This window comes from Balaenoptera physalus (assembly GCF_965194825.1).
Source record: "Balaenoptera physalus genome assembly, chromosome: 12".
NCBI classification, from domain to species: Eukaryota; Metazoa; Chordata; class Mammalia; order Artiodactyla; family Balaenopteridae; genus Balaenoptera; species Balaenoptera physalus.
Window position 1 is genome coordinate 8,114,430 of NC_138897.1, and position 17,521 is coordinate 8,131,950.

The 17,521-nt window shown below is 37.1% G+C and overlaps 1 protein-coding gene across 9 annotated transcripts in view; it reads right to left on the reverse strand.

The window, feature by feature from the left end:
- The window catches only part of DOK6 (docking protein 6), a 417,757-nt gene that overhangs the window by 152,566 nt on the left and 247,670 nt on the right, over positions 1-17,521 (reverse strand). For all 9 annotated transcript variants that reach the window (XM_082415940.1, XM_082415939.1, XM_082415936.1 and 6 more), the window contains exon 4: positions 10,613-10,732. In XM_082415940.1, the coding sequence (XP_082272066.1) occupies positions 10,613-10,732 (120 nt within the window). The remainder of the gene's footprint in view (positions 1-10,612; positions 10,733-17,521) is intronic.

A 17,521-nucleotide genomic window follows, 5' to 3' on the forward strand; every position in this document is an offset into this window, starting at 1 on the left:
GACCTATTTGTCTATCTTGTCCTGATTACTGTCACTTATAATAAGTCCAGAAATTAGAAAGGGTACACATTCCAACTCGGTTCTTCCTTTTTGAGATAATTTGGCTAGTGTTGGTCCTTTGCCTTCCAAATACAGTTTAAAATTAACTTGTCGAGTTCTAGAAAAAATGCCTGGCTTTCAGGATTTTTATTGGAATTGTGTTCAATCAATAGGTTACTGTAAGGAGAACTGACATCTTAACAATATTGACTATTCCAATCATGAATGGCTTATCACTACATTTATTTAGATGTCTTTTCATTTCTCTCAGCAGTATTTAGTTTCCACGGTAGAGGTCTTCGCTGATTTTATCTCTGAGTATGCGATTTTTTAAAATGGTATTATGAATGATACTATTATATTTGTAATTGTTCACTGATAATATATATGTGTGTAAATGTTATATATATTTATATAGATAAGTTATATCTATATAATATTTACACACACATATATACATATAAATACGTACATATTAACGTTTTATCCTGCAACATCACTGAATTCAGGTAGTTGTAGTTGCTTTCTCATAGATTTCTTAGCGTTTTCAAGGTACACTATCTTAACTTCTTATTTTCTTACTAATTTTTATAATTTTAGTTTCTGTTCTTGTCATATCACACAAATTAGGACCTTAAGTAGAGTAAGTAGAATATTGAATAGAAGTGGTAAGAGAGGATATCTTTCTCTTATTCCCATTCTCATGAGGAAAGCATTCGATATTTTACCTTCAAGAATTCTATTTTCTGAAGGTTTTACATTGATGTCCTTCATCAGTTTAAGAAAGTCCCTTCTATTCCTAGGTTTTTGAGAGTTGTTTTCATAAATGCATATTGTATTTTATCAAATGCTTTTTATGAATCAATTGTAATGATCATATGATCTTCTCCCTTGACCTATTAATGTAGTGACACATAACGGTTGATTTCTGGGATTTTTTTTTGCATTTCTGGCATACATACCAATATTGATCAGAGTGTATTATCTTGTTAAGTAATACTTTAATATTCCATTTTCTAATTTTTAAAAGGATTTTGTACTTATATGCATGAAAGATATCTGTCTGGAATTTTATTTTCTTGCATTGACTTTTTCTGGTTTCAGTACCTGGCTTATAGTGGCTTCATAAAATGAATTGTGAAATCATCCCTCCTCTTCTGTTTTCCAAAAAACTTTGCATAGCATTGATATTATTTCTTCTTTAAATAGAATTCAAGAGTGCAACTGTATGGGACTGGAGTTCGTGTATGGGAAGTTGTATAATTTTAATTTAAATTTCTTGAATGGACATAGGGTTCTTTACGTTTTCTATTTTTTCTTAAGTTTCTTTGGGTAATTTGAATCTCTGTTAAGTAATATAAAATTTTATTTTATTTACAAAGCCTATAGTCAGAGATAATATTTTGATTTTTTCTTTTATGGCAGATGGAAATTAAAAAACATTTCCCCCGACACTTATCCCTCCAATTTTAACATTTATTATATTATAATCTGAGCTCTGGGACTGTTATTACTACAGTTAGGATTTTAAACCATGCTCAAAGAAAAATGTAGAGCTTTGCAAAATATATTTTTAAAGTGAAAGGCTAAAATTTGATGCTCTAAACATCCACCTCAAAAGATTTGAAAAAGAACCTGCAATTAAATCCAAAACTGTGGAGCAACTGAGTGATTAGTCATAGTGAATGAGAGCAGAAATTAATACATTTTAAAACATACTGAAAAAAAGGTTTAATAAATAGGTAAATCTCTGATGATGCTGACTATGGGAAAAAAAGCCAAAAATAACCCTTATGAAGTAAAAAAGGAGCTATCACTACAGTGTAGACAGGTATTAAGAAGATACTACAAGGATGTTGTGATTAAATTTATGTCAGTAATTTTGAAACTTTGTAAGAAATGCAAGAAACTTTGCAAGAGATTCCTAAAATCACTGGTAGATGTTTTGAAGCTGATTATAATCAACAGTTTATTACCCTGAGTTCTCAAACTTTAGTGCATGTTAGGTTCCTGGGGTTATTAAAATACAGACATCTGGTCCCACATCCCAGAGGTGTTTGCTTTAGAGTATGGCTGGGGGCCCAGAATTTTCTTGTTTAACACACACTTGATGTGAATGTGACAGAGACATGCACAATATTCCAGAGAAATATGGACTTTCCTGTTAGGCACTGTGCTACTTGCTTTGCATGCTGTATTTTATTTAGTCCTTACAACAATCCTATGAGATGTGTACTATCAGTATCATCCCAAAGAGCAGGAATCTGAGTTTTAGAGCATTTCAGTCTCTTGACCATGGCCCCAGAGCTTATGAGAAGTGGAACAGAACTTGATGATGTACTAAGTTTGTTTGGCAACATATGTTCGTCAGGCTACAAGTTTGACTTTCAAGCTTGACACAATAGTTTTACTGTAGCGGGAACAAAATGGATCACCAAAAGTTGGGTATATCAAAAATGAAATCTCGGCCCCTGAATGCTTATACTGGTGGGAGGGAGAGGAAATGGAGTTCCACGGACTGAGCCAGAAAGTTGAAAAACTCATTCAAGAAATCAGAGTTTGGGGTCCGAAAAACTCAGTACTTACTGAAATATCCAGGGGGAGAAATATAAGGTTTTATTCTGCCGGTGAAAAGGATGGAGAGTCTAATACAGTAGAAACACAGGATTAGACAACTGGAGTGAAAGAAGAAATGCAGAAGCCAAGGACAAGAATGGTAGGAAACATTCCTGCCTACTCAAAGGGAACTCACAATATCCAGGAGGTCCATGAAGAGAAGCCCTAGAGAAGCTAATTTGTACCACCCGAATCTAAACAAGCTTTGGAATGAAAGTATAATGGACCACATCAATGCTCTGAATTAACAGAGCACAGAAGAGTGAGACAAATTTGAGGTCAGCGTTCTTAACTGTTTTTGAGCCACAAACCACATTAGCAGTCTGGTGACCCCATGGACTCTTCTCAGAATTATGCTTTTAAATGTATAAAATAAAATTCATAGCATTACAAAAGACAAAAAAAAGAAATCTCATTAGTGTATACTGAGGTTTTCTTTTCTTTCCTCTTTTTTGTGTGTGTATACTTGTGTTTGTTTTCTGTCAAATGAGGACTCATTTAACCCAGTTTCCGATCAAAGTTCAATCTCTGAGCTTCCTCCCCGTTTCATCCAGGCTGATTTGAAAAGCCCCGGAACTGATGTAGTCCCAGGTGTCAGCAGAGGAAACACGGTCCTCTTATCTGGTTCGTATGTACCCATCTCCCTGTGGAGTTACTTCACTTGCTTTCCTGTGACACAGCAAGTGCTGCTTTCAGAGAGTATCTGGGGTCCGGTGGGGGCCGACAGGAAGCCTGGGCACCCCATCCATGCCATATCAGTTTTGAGACAGTTGAGGTGTAGCTTTATCTTGTTACACCTTGCTAGGCTCTGCTGACATCTCTCCACCACATCTCTCCATCTCTTCCTATGCTTGTCATCCAACTCCATGCAGAGAATCAAATTCTAGTCTTTGTTCTTGTAGTAGCCTCCAATTTACATGAGGAGATAGAAGCATGTGTCTGTGTCCACTCAAACTCCCAGGGAAAGGGTAAGGGCAAGGCATTACCTTATTTTCAAAGTCCCTCTTTTTGCCTGTAGTTGGGAGATATGAGTAATGCTGGACTCAGCATTCTCCCCAGAAGCTTCTCCTTTCACATAATTACAAATGTTTCTGAAATTTGCATCTTCGTTATCATTGTGTTTGTATAGGGCATGTTTCCAGGGCAAAGGAAACAGGACAGGTCCTTTGGTGTTTCAAGATATTTCTCCCAGTATGCATCTCACTTTATAACGATATGGCCAGAGTTAGACAATGGATCATTTAGATTTGGCGGTGTAGGGAGGGAAGCACTACCAAACACCCTTGCTTTCCTTGAATCATCTATTTCAAAGAGAGGTAGAAATATATATGGCATTGGCCTTGATTCCATTGTAGTGCATACTGAGGACCAAACGGGAAAAGTGGTGTTTTGACCTAGTTTATTGATTATATGCAATGTCGACAGCAATCAAAGAATGGAATTAAAGCAACACAAGATAAGGTGAGGAGGCAAATATTTAGGGCCCATTCAGAACTTTGTGTTATATGCATGAGTATCATCTTATTTTTGCCAGGATGGCTGCTCCCATCACCATCATCTTTCAGCTTTCCCTGTAGATAAGCACCTCCACTGGTTATACTGGCGTTTTCCAACCTGTTTCATGGAACAGATATGAATATCCACAAGCTATGAATAGGGGTGATGCGTAGAAAAAGACAGATAGGTAAAATGAGTATGGGAGATGTTGCATTATACAAAGTTAAAAAAGATCTTTATTCTAGTGCTTCTCAACAGCTTTATTCTGCTCATGCATATGGTGACCATCATATAGGGTTGGTATTAATTTCCTAGGGCTACTGTTACAAAGTACCAAAAAACTGGGTGGCTCAAGGCAACAGAAATTTATTATCTCATAGTTCTGGAAGCTAGAAGTCTGAAATCAAGGTGATGGCCGGGCTAGGTTCTCTCTGAAGGCTTTAGAGGGAGAATCCTCCCTCATCTCTTCTAACTTCTGGGGTTTGCCGGCAACCCTTGGCCTTCCTTGGCTGGTAGATACATCACTCAAGTTACATGGCCATCTCCTCTCCGTGCATCTTCACATCATCCATCTCTGTGTCCAAATTTCCCCTCTTTATAAGGACGTATTGTATGTCATATCGGATTAGGGCTCTTTCTAATGACTTTGTTTAAACTTGGTTCTCTGTAAAGATCCTATTCCCAATAAGGTCACATTCTGAGGGTTAGGACTTTGACATCTCTTATTTTGGAGGGGAACACAATCTAACCCACAATAGTGTTATGTAATATTACATTCACTCTGCTGATTCCCTCACTGCAGAAGGCATATAGTAGTAGTAGTAGCAGTATTTCCTGGAACTCACTTTGGGAAATACAGGAGTGTGTGGATGGCATTTGGAAGCTCAAACATATGTATGCAAAATTTCTTCTCCCCATGCAAAAGTTGGTTTTGCTGAGTGTTATCCCAGGGACAAAAAAAATTAACCTGAAACTCTTTCATGACTAGTCATAAAGTAGGTGTATAAGTGTGAATATGGCTTACCCCAAATCATTTTTGAAAAACTGGGGAAAAGATCCTTAAAATAGAGAAAGTTTTACTGTTACGGGTGTTACTGTTTTGTCATTAACTGGCCATTTTCCAAACGAATAAAGGCCTGCTTATACTGGCTTTAGTTACTGATGGACATTAAGAATTTCAGACTTCCTGCCTGATTGAGAAGGCTTATTTAGAGGAATAAGAAATAAGTTTTTTTTTTAAAGAAAAAGGTAGGCTGCTCTGATTAGAATTGATCATACCAATACCATATCACTTCTATTTTTATTTTAGCATGTAGATTGTATCATTTATCTAAATTCTTCACTTCCTCTCCACATTAGATCAGACTTTCTAACTCATGTCGTGGCCTCACAATTGGGGTGTACTTTTGTACCCCTTGACTTTGGGCTTGGCCATGGGATTTGCTTTGGTCAATGAATGTCAGTGGACATGACAAATGCAGAGACTTAAATTATGTTGCAAGTTTGGGCTTGATCTCTCTTTTTCTTTTTAAATTAATTAATTAATTAATTTTTGGCTGTGTTGGGTCTTCGTTTCTATGCGAGGGCTTTCTCCAGTTGCGGCGAGCAGGGGCCACTCTTCATCGTGGTGCGCGGGCCTCTCACTGTCGCGGCCTCTCCCGTTGCAGAGCACAGGCTCCAGACGCGCAGGCTCAGTAGTTGTGGCTCACGGGCTTAGTTGCTCCGTGGCATGTGGGATCTTCCCAGACCAAGGCTCGAACCCGTGTCCCCTGCATTGGCAGGCAGATTCTTAACCACTGCGCCACCAGGGAAGCCCGGGCCTGATCTCTTGCCCAAATGTTTTTGTTTTGGGAACATGCCTTAGGTAGCTGTTAGTGTCAGGAGGATGAGATATACAAGGAAGAGATGTAGACGTCATGTGCAGCTTGGAGCCAATCTCAGCATTACCCAGCCTAAATCCAATGAACCCTAGCCAACCCACCTAGGCATGAATGATAAAGACACACTTCCATGTCTGTGCTATTGAGATTTTGTGTGACCAAGAACACAGCATTATTTTAAAAAACACTAATCAATACACCTTGTTTGTAGGTTTGTCTCCCTCATTATTCTGTAGGATTTTTAAAAGTAATGGTCCTATTTTATATAATTCTACATTTCCTCAGCTTAGTTCTCACATAGCATAGCCTCAAAAATGTTTGATGGGTGAAGAATGAATGAGTGAGTGACATACAAGGGAGTCTGAGTGGCATGTAGGGAGCATGGTTACTATGGCAACCAAAGTAAATAATTTAGAAACAACACTGGAATACTGCTTTGCTTCTGCAGAAAGGTTATACACACATTCTTAGGCTAAAAGTAGGAATTCATGCCAATTCTAGACCATTCATAAGCAGGGACTCTTGGTCCTGGAAAAACTAAACCCTCAAATCTGACTCTGCATTAACCAGATGGTAAAGTCTGAGGTTATTTTTCCATTTTGTTTTGGATAATGATCTCTTGTATCAATAGCAAAATGGACATATCCTTGAGTCTACTTCCAACTGTAACAGCAGGAACTTCACACAAGTGACTCGCTTCTTGGTTGTGATGCTTACTTCTGCTATTAATGATTAACATGTAACATTTGTTTTCTAGAATTGCTATTTTGTATTGTGACTCCTTTCTAAATAACTATGATTATAACACCTTACATTAATATTTTCTAAGGTCAGCATAGGCTATCTTAAATACAACTGAAAGATGTGAAGATTCTGCAAGTTGTAAGAATTTAAAGTTCAAAATGTCTACTTAGTATGCACTCTTTTGTGGCAGTGTTATCTGAAGTCTAAGAATAAGTTTGTGTGTGTGTGTGTGTACTTGTGTTCCCTTATTTTCACCTATACTATGTGGGATTCTGAATCAATAGGAAAGCACCTGACAGCACTAGATAAAAAATGATTATAGCAAAGAATTTAATCAATAACTACTTTTATCTTAGCAACATACATTACACATTTCAAAATTAATTGCACAAATGTTTACTCTTTGCTTGTCTCAGAGTAAATAAGACCAAGCTGTTTGAAGAGTCAGAAAAACACTAGAGGAGAAGTAGCAATTTTGAATGTCAGAAAAAAAATGCTGTGGTCAGGACTGAGCAATGAGTCTTCCCTTGATGACGGGATACCACAAGATCACCACAAGCCACCATAATGTAATCTATTACATCAATTCTGCATGCATGCATGTGTATATCATCTCTTAGGAGAAATTTCAAACTAAATCCCAGCATATCACTGATAAAACATTAAAATAATGTTTCTGATGAATAAGAAATTATAGAATTTAACACTAAAATGCCTTAAGGAAAAAACCTAAATCTGTGATGACAAATCTTTCATAAAGGATTGATTCCAATCTGAACATATTAATGACTTAAAACATGTATTAGGAAGTTAAAGATTTTGTTTATATTAAGAGGTGTTATGATTGAAAACTATGGAAGGACAGCTTTAGAAGATAATATTATTTTTTTAAATACTTTAGTTAGCTAAAACAACAAATATTTCCCCTACATGTAGTAAAATGAACAGGTGTGTCCCTAAAGCAATCCTGGGGCTCAAGGGAGAGGGTTCAAGTTAGCTAAAGAGCATTCTTGGTCTTTAGCATAGGATTTTATAGACTACTGGTAGTTATTTCAGGGTGGACTTAAAATGGAATTATCATGTTTACGGGAGAGGTCTATTGATTAGGAAGTGACAAAATCGGGGAATGCAAGTAACAAATTGTGCCAATTTGTGTGTGTGTGTGTGCGCTTCTCTCCCAGGCAGCATGTAAACACATATTCACTGGGATTTTTGAGCTGGCAATAGTAGAGTCTGTAATTTAGACATTCTGTCGAGATTTATGCCTTTCATGTTGTCCTTTGGTATAAATTACTATTTTTAAAAGTTTTAGCTAGTTCTCAATGGGCCAAAAGAAACAAAGGAAAGATGTTATTATTTGGACTTGAGGAAGCATTTTAAAGAAAGTGTATGTAGACTCGAAGAGCTTGGAGCAATGGCTATGTCCATGGCCTTGGACTCAAAGAGAGAAATTCACCCACATGGAATGTACCTCCTGGGGAAAAGAAATCCTTCCAGCTAAGTTTTTCCTTTTAACGCTAAACATTGAAGGGTCTCAGTGATCATGATTTTGTGTGTGTGTGTGGGGGGGGGGTGGGGGGGTGGGGTGGGTGTAAGACTGCTAATTTCCTTTATGGTACCATGTACTTCTAGGGGGTCATTTAAATGGATCAAATACTACCTTCTTTAGCTAAATAATTACTATATATTAAAAGCACATATAACCCTTTTTATCAATTTAGGATTATTAAACAAAATAAACCTAAAAAAGCATTGGATGGCATTGGATGTTATTATAATTTCAGGTCTTCTCTAAAGTATATGCGGGAATTAGTTTTTGATTTCTTTATTTTTACTTGTGCTTTAAACAAACAAACTTGTGCTTCTTTAAAAAACTGAGCTAGGCATGAGAGTTAGTCTTTATTTTATATTATCTCATGTAACCATCATGACAACACCATAAATTGGTATTAGTTCATTTTCACACATTAGCAAACTGAAATTAGAAGAGACTTAAGAACTTGTCCTAATTAAGGGGTGTAGCCTACATTCAAGTTGCATCCTGAAAAGTTTACTTGTTAGGCTATATCTGCTTGTGCTTCTTATATAGCTCTGGCATTTAATTCCGTGTTTGTCCTATCCTAAAAAATTTATACTAAAGTTTTCCCTTTATACTGTAGGTAAATTACTTTGACATTATTATCAAATTAGAAATAAAAATTATAATAAACCAAAGGAGTACATTATCCATTTGGATGGAAACCATATACAACCCCAGATCTTTAAAGTAAAAGCATACAATTCACACCAAGTAAGCCGCACACAGTAATGCTTCCACCCACAGGCCTAATTTATTCACTTTCTTCGTATTTTCTTTATGTAGTAGTTGACGAATGTTTATTGGTAAAGAGTTTTTTTTTTCTTCTTTTCTTAAACTGAGAATGAACAGCATATTTTAAGCAGCAAAATTATGGGCGTTCTGTACTGAGCACAGTTCTCAGAAACTAAATTGGAGGGATGAAATCCAAGAAAGTGTGGGAGAGAAACTGGAATATCAAAAGGAAGCTAGAAAAAGAGCCACAGAAAGGCCTTCCTGACTTTCTGAAACTACCAACATGGGCAAAGTTGGTGCCCATGTATGTTCATGATCGGGTAGTGGGGAAAACATTTTTTCAGTGTAGCAAAAACCAAAAAGTAATGTCTTTAATGGTCTATGAGACAGTGATGGTTGTTAGAATATTATTACTTATAACAAAATCATTATTGCTAAGTATTATCCTGATGCATTTTACCGGTGCTGTCTACTGTATAAACCACAGATAATTCCAGAATTTCTTTTTAATAAGTAGTGTCAAGCTTCACCAACATCCCTCAACCTTTTCAAAAACACTAGCCATAGAAATTAAGAACATTGGAAAGTTTCTATTTTCATACTACTAGATCTTCTGGTGATAATGATAATTATTTTTAAAAATGGAGGGAAAAAAAGCTCATGACATTACTCTGATTTCATTATTGAGAGGTGTTAGTCAAGAAGAGGCAGCATAACTTCTTAAGAGACATCAGAAATGTTTAATTAGAGAGCAGTGCAGTAAGTAAATAACGTGTCACATAAACCTCAATTTTGTTAAACCCTGAGATTTCATGCATTGTACTTCCTTACGTGTAGTATGCTATGGACTGAATTGTGTCCTCCTAAAATTCATAGGTTTAAGCTCTAACCCCTAAGGTGATAGGATTTAGAGATGGAGTCTTTGGGAGTAATGAAGTTTAGATGAGGTCATGAGGGTGGGGCCCTCATAATGAATTAGTGCCCTTACAGAAAAAGACAGGAGAGAGCTTATTCTCTCTCTCCCTCTGCCATGTGGGGCCACAGCAAGAACTTGGCCTCCAGAATTATGAGAAATTAATTCCTGTTGTTCAAGCCACCCAGTCTATGGTATTTTGTTATGGCAGCCTGAGCAAAGACATACTATTAGCCACATTCCCTAAAATCTACTGAAAAATAACACGATAAGCCAAACTTATTTATTTAGACTCCAAATCTATAACAACTATCAAAGAAGAAAATGTAGGAATGCTGTCCATTCAAAACCTTATATATAATGAATAAACTTATTGTTGAGATAACTTATTTATTGAGATAAATGACAATGCCACAGAGCAAGAAGGCAGTACCTTAGTATTTTTGTAGTTGGTATGCAGTCTTGAGAAAGTCCCTTAACACCTGAGGTTGATCAGTTTACTTTCCCTTAAAAAGGACTGGTCTGAAACATTTCTGAGGTCCTTTCCACTTTCAAAGTTCTATAACTCCCAGTGCACTTTAAAAGGAAGGAAGGAAGGAGACGCACACTTACCATTCTGTTCCCGCTGCACTCCTGCCGCCAAGAGATCAGGCTCCCCGAGGCTGATGTCATTCAGCCTGGTCCCCAGACACTCCATGCAGAGATGCTTGCACCACTCCTCGGCCTCCAGCTCTGAAAATGAGCACATGCCATGGAAGTCAGGCAAGGCTACATAGGAATGATGGAGAAGGAATGTTTCCTGAACCAGTTTCCCAGGTAAGTGGTGAGCATTAAAAAATCTACCTTAAGAAAACTAAAAAGCTATATTTAAGCAGTGAAATAAAACAATCTCTACAATTGTTTCCCTTGACATTATAACATTGTATTTTAAAGTTATTTTAAGTTATTCCAATGTACTTTATCTTATTTATAAATAATAGACTGAGGTTTGTTTACTATCCAGTATATTTTAGATTGATTTAATTTGAGGAAAGAATTTACTCGGAAAAATTAATTAAATACAAAATAAAAATATATAAGTGAATAGCTGAAAAATGTCGAACTAGATTAAACACGATTGTCCTCCTGAATGTAACTTGGATTTGTGTGGACTGAAGTTCTGATCCCCGTCATTCTGAACTGCAGTGGATCATAGATCAGCAAAAGAATGTGATCGATTTCCTTTTACAAATCTCAAAAGTAGACCATCCTCACTTAAAAAAATTTAGGGAGAGGATATTAAAACTAACTTTCCCTTTTAGAAAACTCCAATTATCTAAGATATTGATTAGATCACTCTCTTTTTATTCCCATTACTTCCTGACTTCTCTATATTCGCGGTTTTTCTTTGCTTGAAACCTTAGAATACCCTACACTTACACAAAATCTTGTAGTATTGAATGCTTTCACAAACATGGATGAATTTGATCCTAATATAAGCCCTCTGTGCATGAGATGACTAAGGATTAGTGTCATAACTGGGTCTCATATCCTATCATGGGTCAGCGCCAAGACAGAATTGGAACCCAAGCCTTCTAACTATTTTTATATGCAGAGATCCAAAAGGTTAGATATTTTGGGCCAAGCCCCCAAATCACTGCACGGAAATTGGATAAGAGTTTTCCACTGACACCCACTCAGAGAAATTTCTGACTTTTTCACATAGCATAAGTCTGTACTAGAGCAGTTTAATATAGATTTCCTTCAAACCTCTTGCTCCTCTCTGTGGATGACATTGCAGCCTTTGTCCTGGCATTTTAAACTCCCCATAAAAACGTTATCTGTGACACGTTTTCTTGACTCCAGGGATTTGAGTATCAACTGCTCTGCTCGACGGCCAACGTCATCAAACCTGGGTAATGCTTTCTCCCCGTGCTCAGTCGCACCCCCTTAGCATCAAAAATGGGTTTGATCAATGAGATGTCAAGCCATATTTGTCACTTTTTCTTAGTTTTATCAAGACCATAGAATATTGTTAGAAAATAAAGAAAAAGAACATGCAGTCCCCCACGGAGTACTATTCTGATGAAAATAACACTTCCGATGTTCAAATCACAAAAGTGATTTTTCCTTGCAAAAGCTATGGTTTGCATCCTTCAGGGATTGTCCTCTGTGGTGTCAGACACAGCATGTGCCCAAGGAGAAAGCAGATTCTCATGTGGGCCAGGCCTGGCTCCTTGTCTGGCTGGTGGGTTTTTCCTCAAGAAAATAAAAAAGAATCCCTTCTGATCACAGGGCCTCTAATACAATAAAAAGGCATTGCTGAGGCTCACAGCTTTCTAAAAAAAAAAACTTTTTTTCTTCTGGTGAGGGAATGCCAGTCTTCACAGAAAAATTTTACACAAGCAACAATAGCACATATTGAAAATAATTTTCATTAGATATATGAATTTTGACTTCTAAAATTTATGAAAGTTTTGAAAGCTTTTCTAACAACAGATCAAAAGCTTAAGCCAATTCCCATGCCGTGTCTCTAGAAATCCTTGACATTTTTGCTAAGGGAGACAATATGGCTATATTTTTTCTTTATACATTTTAATATTTTGACTATTTCTCAGAACTCCACGACCTTCAATCATCAGTGAAATCACATGCAATTAACATCTCATCTGCATGACTCTACCTTGGAGTATTTCCAGGACCCCATAGATGGAAAGAAGAATATCTACTATGCTATGTGCGGTAAAATTAAAAGTGTGAAATATGACAAAGCACCTGTGTCACAATGTTTCCTTTAAATACTAAGTCAGTGCATGCTCAGAGGTTAAAGAAATATGTCCCTCACTCCTTCTAGTAACTCTTTTATCCTAGGATTGAATGAGATAAAGAAAACAACCACACAGTAAAGGGCTTCTAGGAAGCTCCAGCTGACTATTTTGAGTAGAACTCAACTTGGCGTTTCTGTAAGGACCAGAGCCAGTGGGCTGCCTCCACGGCAATGAGAGGGGCTCCTGGGCTTCCACCAGCAGGTAAAGATGGCTTTTGCAGCCAATCTTGAGAATTGCAACACTTCTGCATTTTAATAGTACAGCAGCATGTATGAAGAGAAATAGCAAGAGTAATACAATTAGACTAGATATAGTCACATTAAAGACTGAATTATAAACTATTTCAGAAAGAAACAGAGAGAGAAGGAGAGGGAGAGAGAGAGGGAGAAAGAGAAAGAGAGAGACATCCCTGCAATTCAGCTCAGAAGAATCAGATCAGATCAGAATCATCAAGGGTTCATTTCTTTATTAACAAACATTTTCTCACTATAAGCCAGGAACTGTGCTAAGAGGATATGGAAAAACACAGTTTCTGTTCTCAGTAATCTTACAGTCAGGTGGGTGGGCAGGCGAGTCTGATGTGTGGTTCTCTGGAGGGCTGTGGCTTAGCCTGTAGGAGCTGGGGCTCCAGGACAAAGGCTGAGCAGCTCAGAGGCAATCTGATCAGGGACCTGCAGGGCGAGCAGGAAGGGGAGGGAGTGTGTGTGAGTGTGTGTATCGGTATGTGAGTGTGTATCAGCTTGTGAGTGTGTATCAGTGTATGTGAGCGTGGGACAGTGTGCATATGAGTACGTTAGAGCGCATTAGTGTGTGACAGTATTTGTGAATGTGTGTGTGAGTGCACGGGTCTGTGTATGAGTACGTAAGTGTGAGGTATTTGTGCGAGAGTATGAGGGAGCGTTACGTGTCTCTGTGTGAATGTGCTGGAGGAACCAGGCTGCACTGAGGAGGGTGGTCGGGGCTGAGATGGAGAGGCACATCCAGGGCAGCAACAGTGACACCTTGTGACCAGCGAGGGACAGCCCTGAGTTCAAGGAGAAAAGTCTGAGAAGCAGTCAGCACTCTGTCCGTCCTCTTCCCGGTTTTGTAGTATTTAGTTCAGTTAGATCAGCCCCAAACCTTCACCTCAAAAGTACTAACCTTTGTAGTCTGCATACTTGATCTAACAGTTTTGCTGCAGACAAGCTCAATTTGTTTATTATACAAGGCTTTGTTGCTTAAAATCTGTTTTTGACAGTCACCTTTCAAATAATTATAGCTGTGCTTTTTATTTGCTCTTTTCTTAGGCAAACTCCATGTATTGAATTCCTTTAATATCTTTTATTGCATGTTAATTTACTTTGTCCCATCATTATTTAACTAGTGTTTTTCTCTGAATTACCTTACATCTTTCACCTTTTCATTGTCTGTGTTCACAGAACTGAGGAGATTAAATACAAATGCAATAATCTAATAAACCCACTGTATTTTAAAATATTTATTTTCCCATAATTTCAGTGCCTTTTGTCTTTTGTTTTATCTTTCAAGCGTCTACCTTGGTCTACACATAATGTGTAAATAATTAAATTTCTTTATGGAGGAATAAAGGCATAAAATGTTCTGCAACGTTTTCTACGTTTTTCTCTTTATGGTGGAAGTGCTTTCTCATTTAGATGTCTTTTTTGGATAGCTTGCAGCTATGCTCAAATTCTTAATTCAGGTCAATAACTTTTCTCTAGAACAGAACCCCAAATAATGTTTTCATTATGTATAGGATTAGTTAAATGAACAAATTTGGTAACTTCCAAAAGAAAAAAAACCTGAAAGATGTTTGGGAATAACAAGACAAATAGAGAAGAGAGACTAAACTAAATTATGAGACTGTAGGGAAAATGATGAGCAGGGACCCTGCAAAGTAGAGATACAGTCAAAGATGGACAGCTGCTCCTGAGTTTCTTTCCATCACTTCTTTGCAGAATTCTCGGGAGAATTTGCAGAATTATGGCTAGATTCCTTTGAATAAGAAGAGATCTTTACATAGCAGACTCTTAAGCATGCCTATTGAATAAATGATTAAATTTAAGCTTTATTACTTTCACTAAATTTAGGCCTTAGGATAACGACTTGAAAGTTAAATGATCCAAAAGGAGCTATATTTGAAAACAGTGAAAAAAGGGTCATCACATCTACAGAAAATAGGCTATCAGCTAAAATCATATAGCAGAATTAAAAATGACACTGAATCAGTTTCATGGTAATTTGCTGTAAGATGCAGGCAAGACTAGTTTTGTGTGGAAATAATAAATTTTTGTATTTAGTCCTCATTGGATTTGGCTTTTATTAATAATCTTAGGAAAATGTACGTAAGATAATACTGTTTTGTCATCAGCAAAACCAGGAATTCTTAAGCGTATGTAATTCTTATTTGCTGGGCAGATTTGCTATAATTTGGTGACAAATGTTGTTTTTATATTTACTGAAGTCTTAAATACTTCAGTATTTGCTGGAAAGTGAAGAAAAATGTCTCCTGATGTAGACTATTGCTACAAAGATCTCTTATTGTCATTTGAAATTTATAGAGCTATTAAAATATACTACATTTTGATGACATTTTCCATTCTTGAAAATTGGCACCTACTTCTTATTTAACTGGCCTTGTTGATATGTTATGGACTTTTCTTTTTCTCTTACTTTTTCTGTAGTAGGAAGATAAGAGACCAGTTAAACCCTAACTGCATGCTTCAGCAAAGACGGGAAGAATGTTTAGCTCACAGGAAAGGGCCCTCCCTGTCTGTTGAAGTCAGATGGGTAGGATTGATCAGTTCTGAGATGTGGAACGTTTAGTTTTCTTTTCTAAGTAAGAGGCGCGTTTATTTCCTGTCCCTGAGGTGCCTTAATTTACTCCTTTCCACATTCCCTCACACCTGATAATCCTTTAAAACTTGTTTCAAATACGCCCTTCTTTGTTTAGTTCCTTCAGGCCCAAGTTTGGATTTGACATCTTTCCTCTACATTTCCATTTCACTCTGTCTATACTTTGATTATAGTCCCTATATCCCTGAGTTATTTGTCTGCCTTTCCCAACCAATATATTCTGATACTAGAGTCAGGGAGACATTGATTTAGTCAGTCTAGAGCCAGTGCAGCACCTGGATATGGAAACTAATAAATAAATGTGGAACAAGTAAGTAGATGTGATTTGCAGTTGATTCCTGGAAATTAATACACATTCTAGAAACAAATGAAAATAATTTGGGAAGTAGTCACTTGCTGGATGTTTTGAAATCTTTATTCATCCCCATTTTAAGTGGAGATTATAACTTCTACTCTTCACAGCTGGCTCGTCTAGATAAAACAGATCTTTGATTAGGAAGGGGAAGAGAGAAATTTCAAATATGATTCTCTATCAAACTTCAGTAATTCTAAAATATCTCACATTCGAAAGGTTTCTTATTTTAATAAGCTGTCTTTTTCTTTTAGCCTCATTAGTGGTATTTATGCCAAAATGGAAGACTTGTATAAATTCCTTTTGATCCTATATATGATAAACACTTGACAAGATTTTTATTTTTTAGAGATATGGCAATGGAATCTTAGAAAAGGTCAACTTTGAGCCAAGGAAATGAGTTACCTAAGTTTATTTGATCTTTTATGCACATAATCATAACTTATTTTCGTTAATTTAACAGCAGATTGATACATCACATTTTTGGATTCAATATAGCATGTCTTATTCTGCCATTCTCTCCTTTTGTGAATTAGAGGAGTGAGGCGAGGCTTTCAGATGTGGCCAAAGAGAAAATCGCTCCCATCTGTCTTCCAAAGTAAAAAGTGACAAACAGCAAAAAATGATAGAACCATCGAATGTGCTGCTCTTTAGCCTGACAAGAATTTGCTGCAAAACGCTTTAATATGGAGGTTAGTCAATGACACAGAGCTTAAAGCAAATCAGAGAAAATAAGAAAGAACACAAATCAACACTTGTAAATAGCCTGAGAATGATGGGAAAATGATGTCAAAACATTACAAGCAAGCAAGGTAGAAAGGGGTCCTTTGCACTAACACTGAAGGTCAGTTCCAGAGTGAGTGCATTTGTGATAGAAAACCAGCCCCAGGAGGAACACTTTCCAATCTGTGGAATTCTTAATAGACACCACCTGAACACTTGATGTATGTGCCTAAGCTTCTCATAGGAACTTTTGTGAAGCAGGGAACCTTCTGAGAAAGAGGCACCATCAAGAGCTCTTAATCATGTTCTCATAAGGCCTAAAAGCAATTCCTTTCTATGCAGCAATCATGAGGTACTTGGGAGTAGAAAGGAAAACACGAAAGAGGAGAGCTCTGTGTTGGAATATGGAAGTGTTGCCAGTGCCATGGTTAGATAGCGAAGACTGTGCCTGAAACCACACAGAGCTCTGAAACTGTTTCTCTATACAGAGCCAAATTTATTACAAAAACCTTTGACAATCGCTCAGAGTATGGAATTGAATTTGGCCAACAATCTCAATGAGCCTGGGAGTGTATTATCCTCAAAGCTTCCAGAAAGGAACACAGCCTTGCCGACACTTTAGTTTTTGCCTGGTTAGACTAGTGTTGGACTTCTGTCCTTTAGAATTGTAAGATGATAAATTTGTGTTGGTTTAAGCTGCTGTGTGTAGGGCACGTTTTTATGTCAGAAACAGAACACCAAAACAAACACAAAGGCCAATTAGTCTCTTCCTCTCTACCAGGAAAA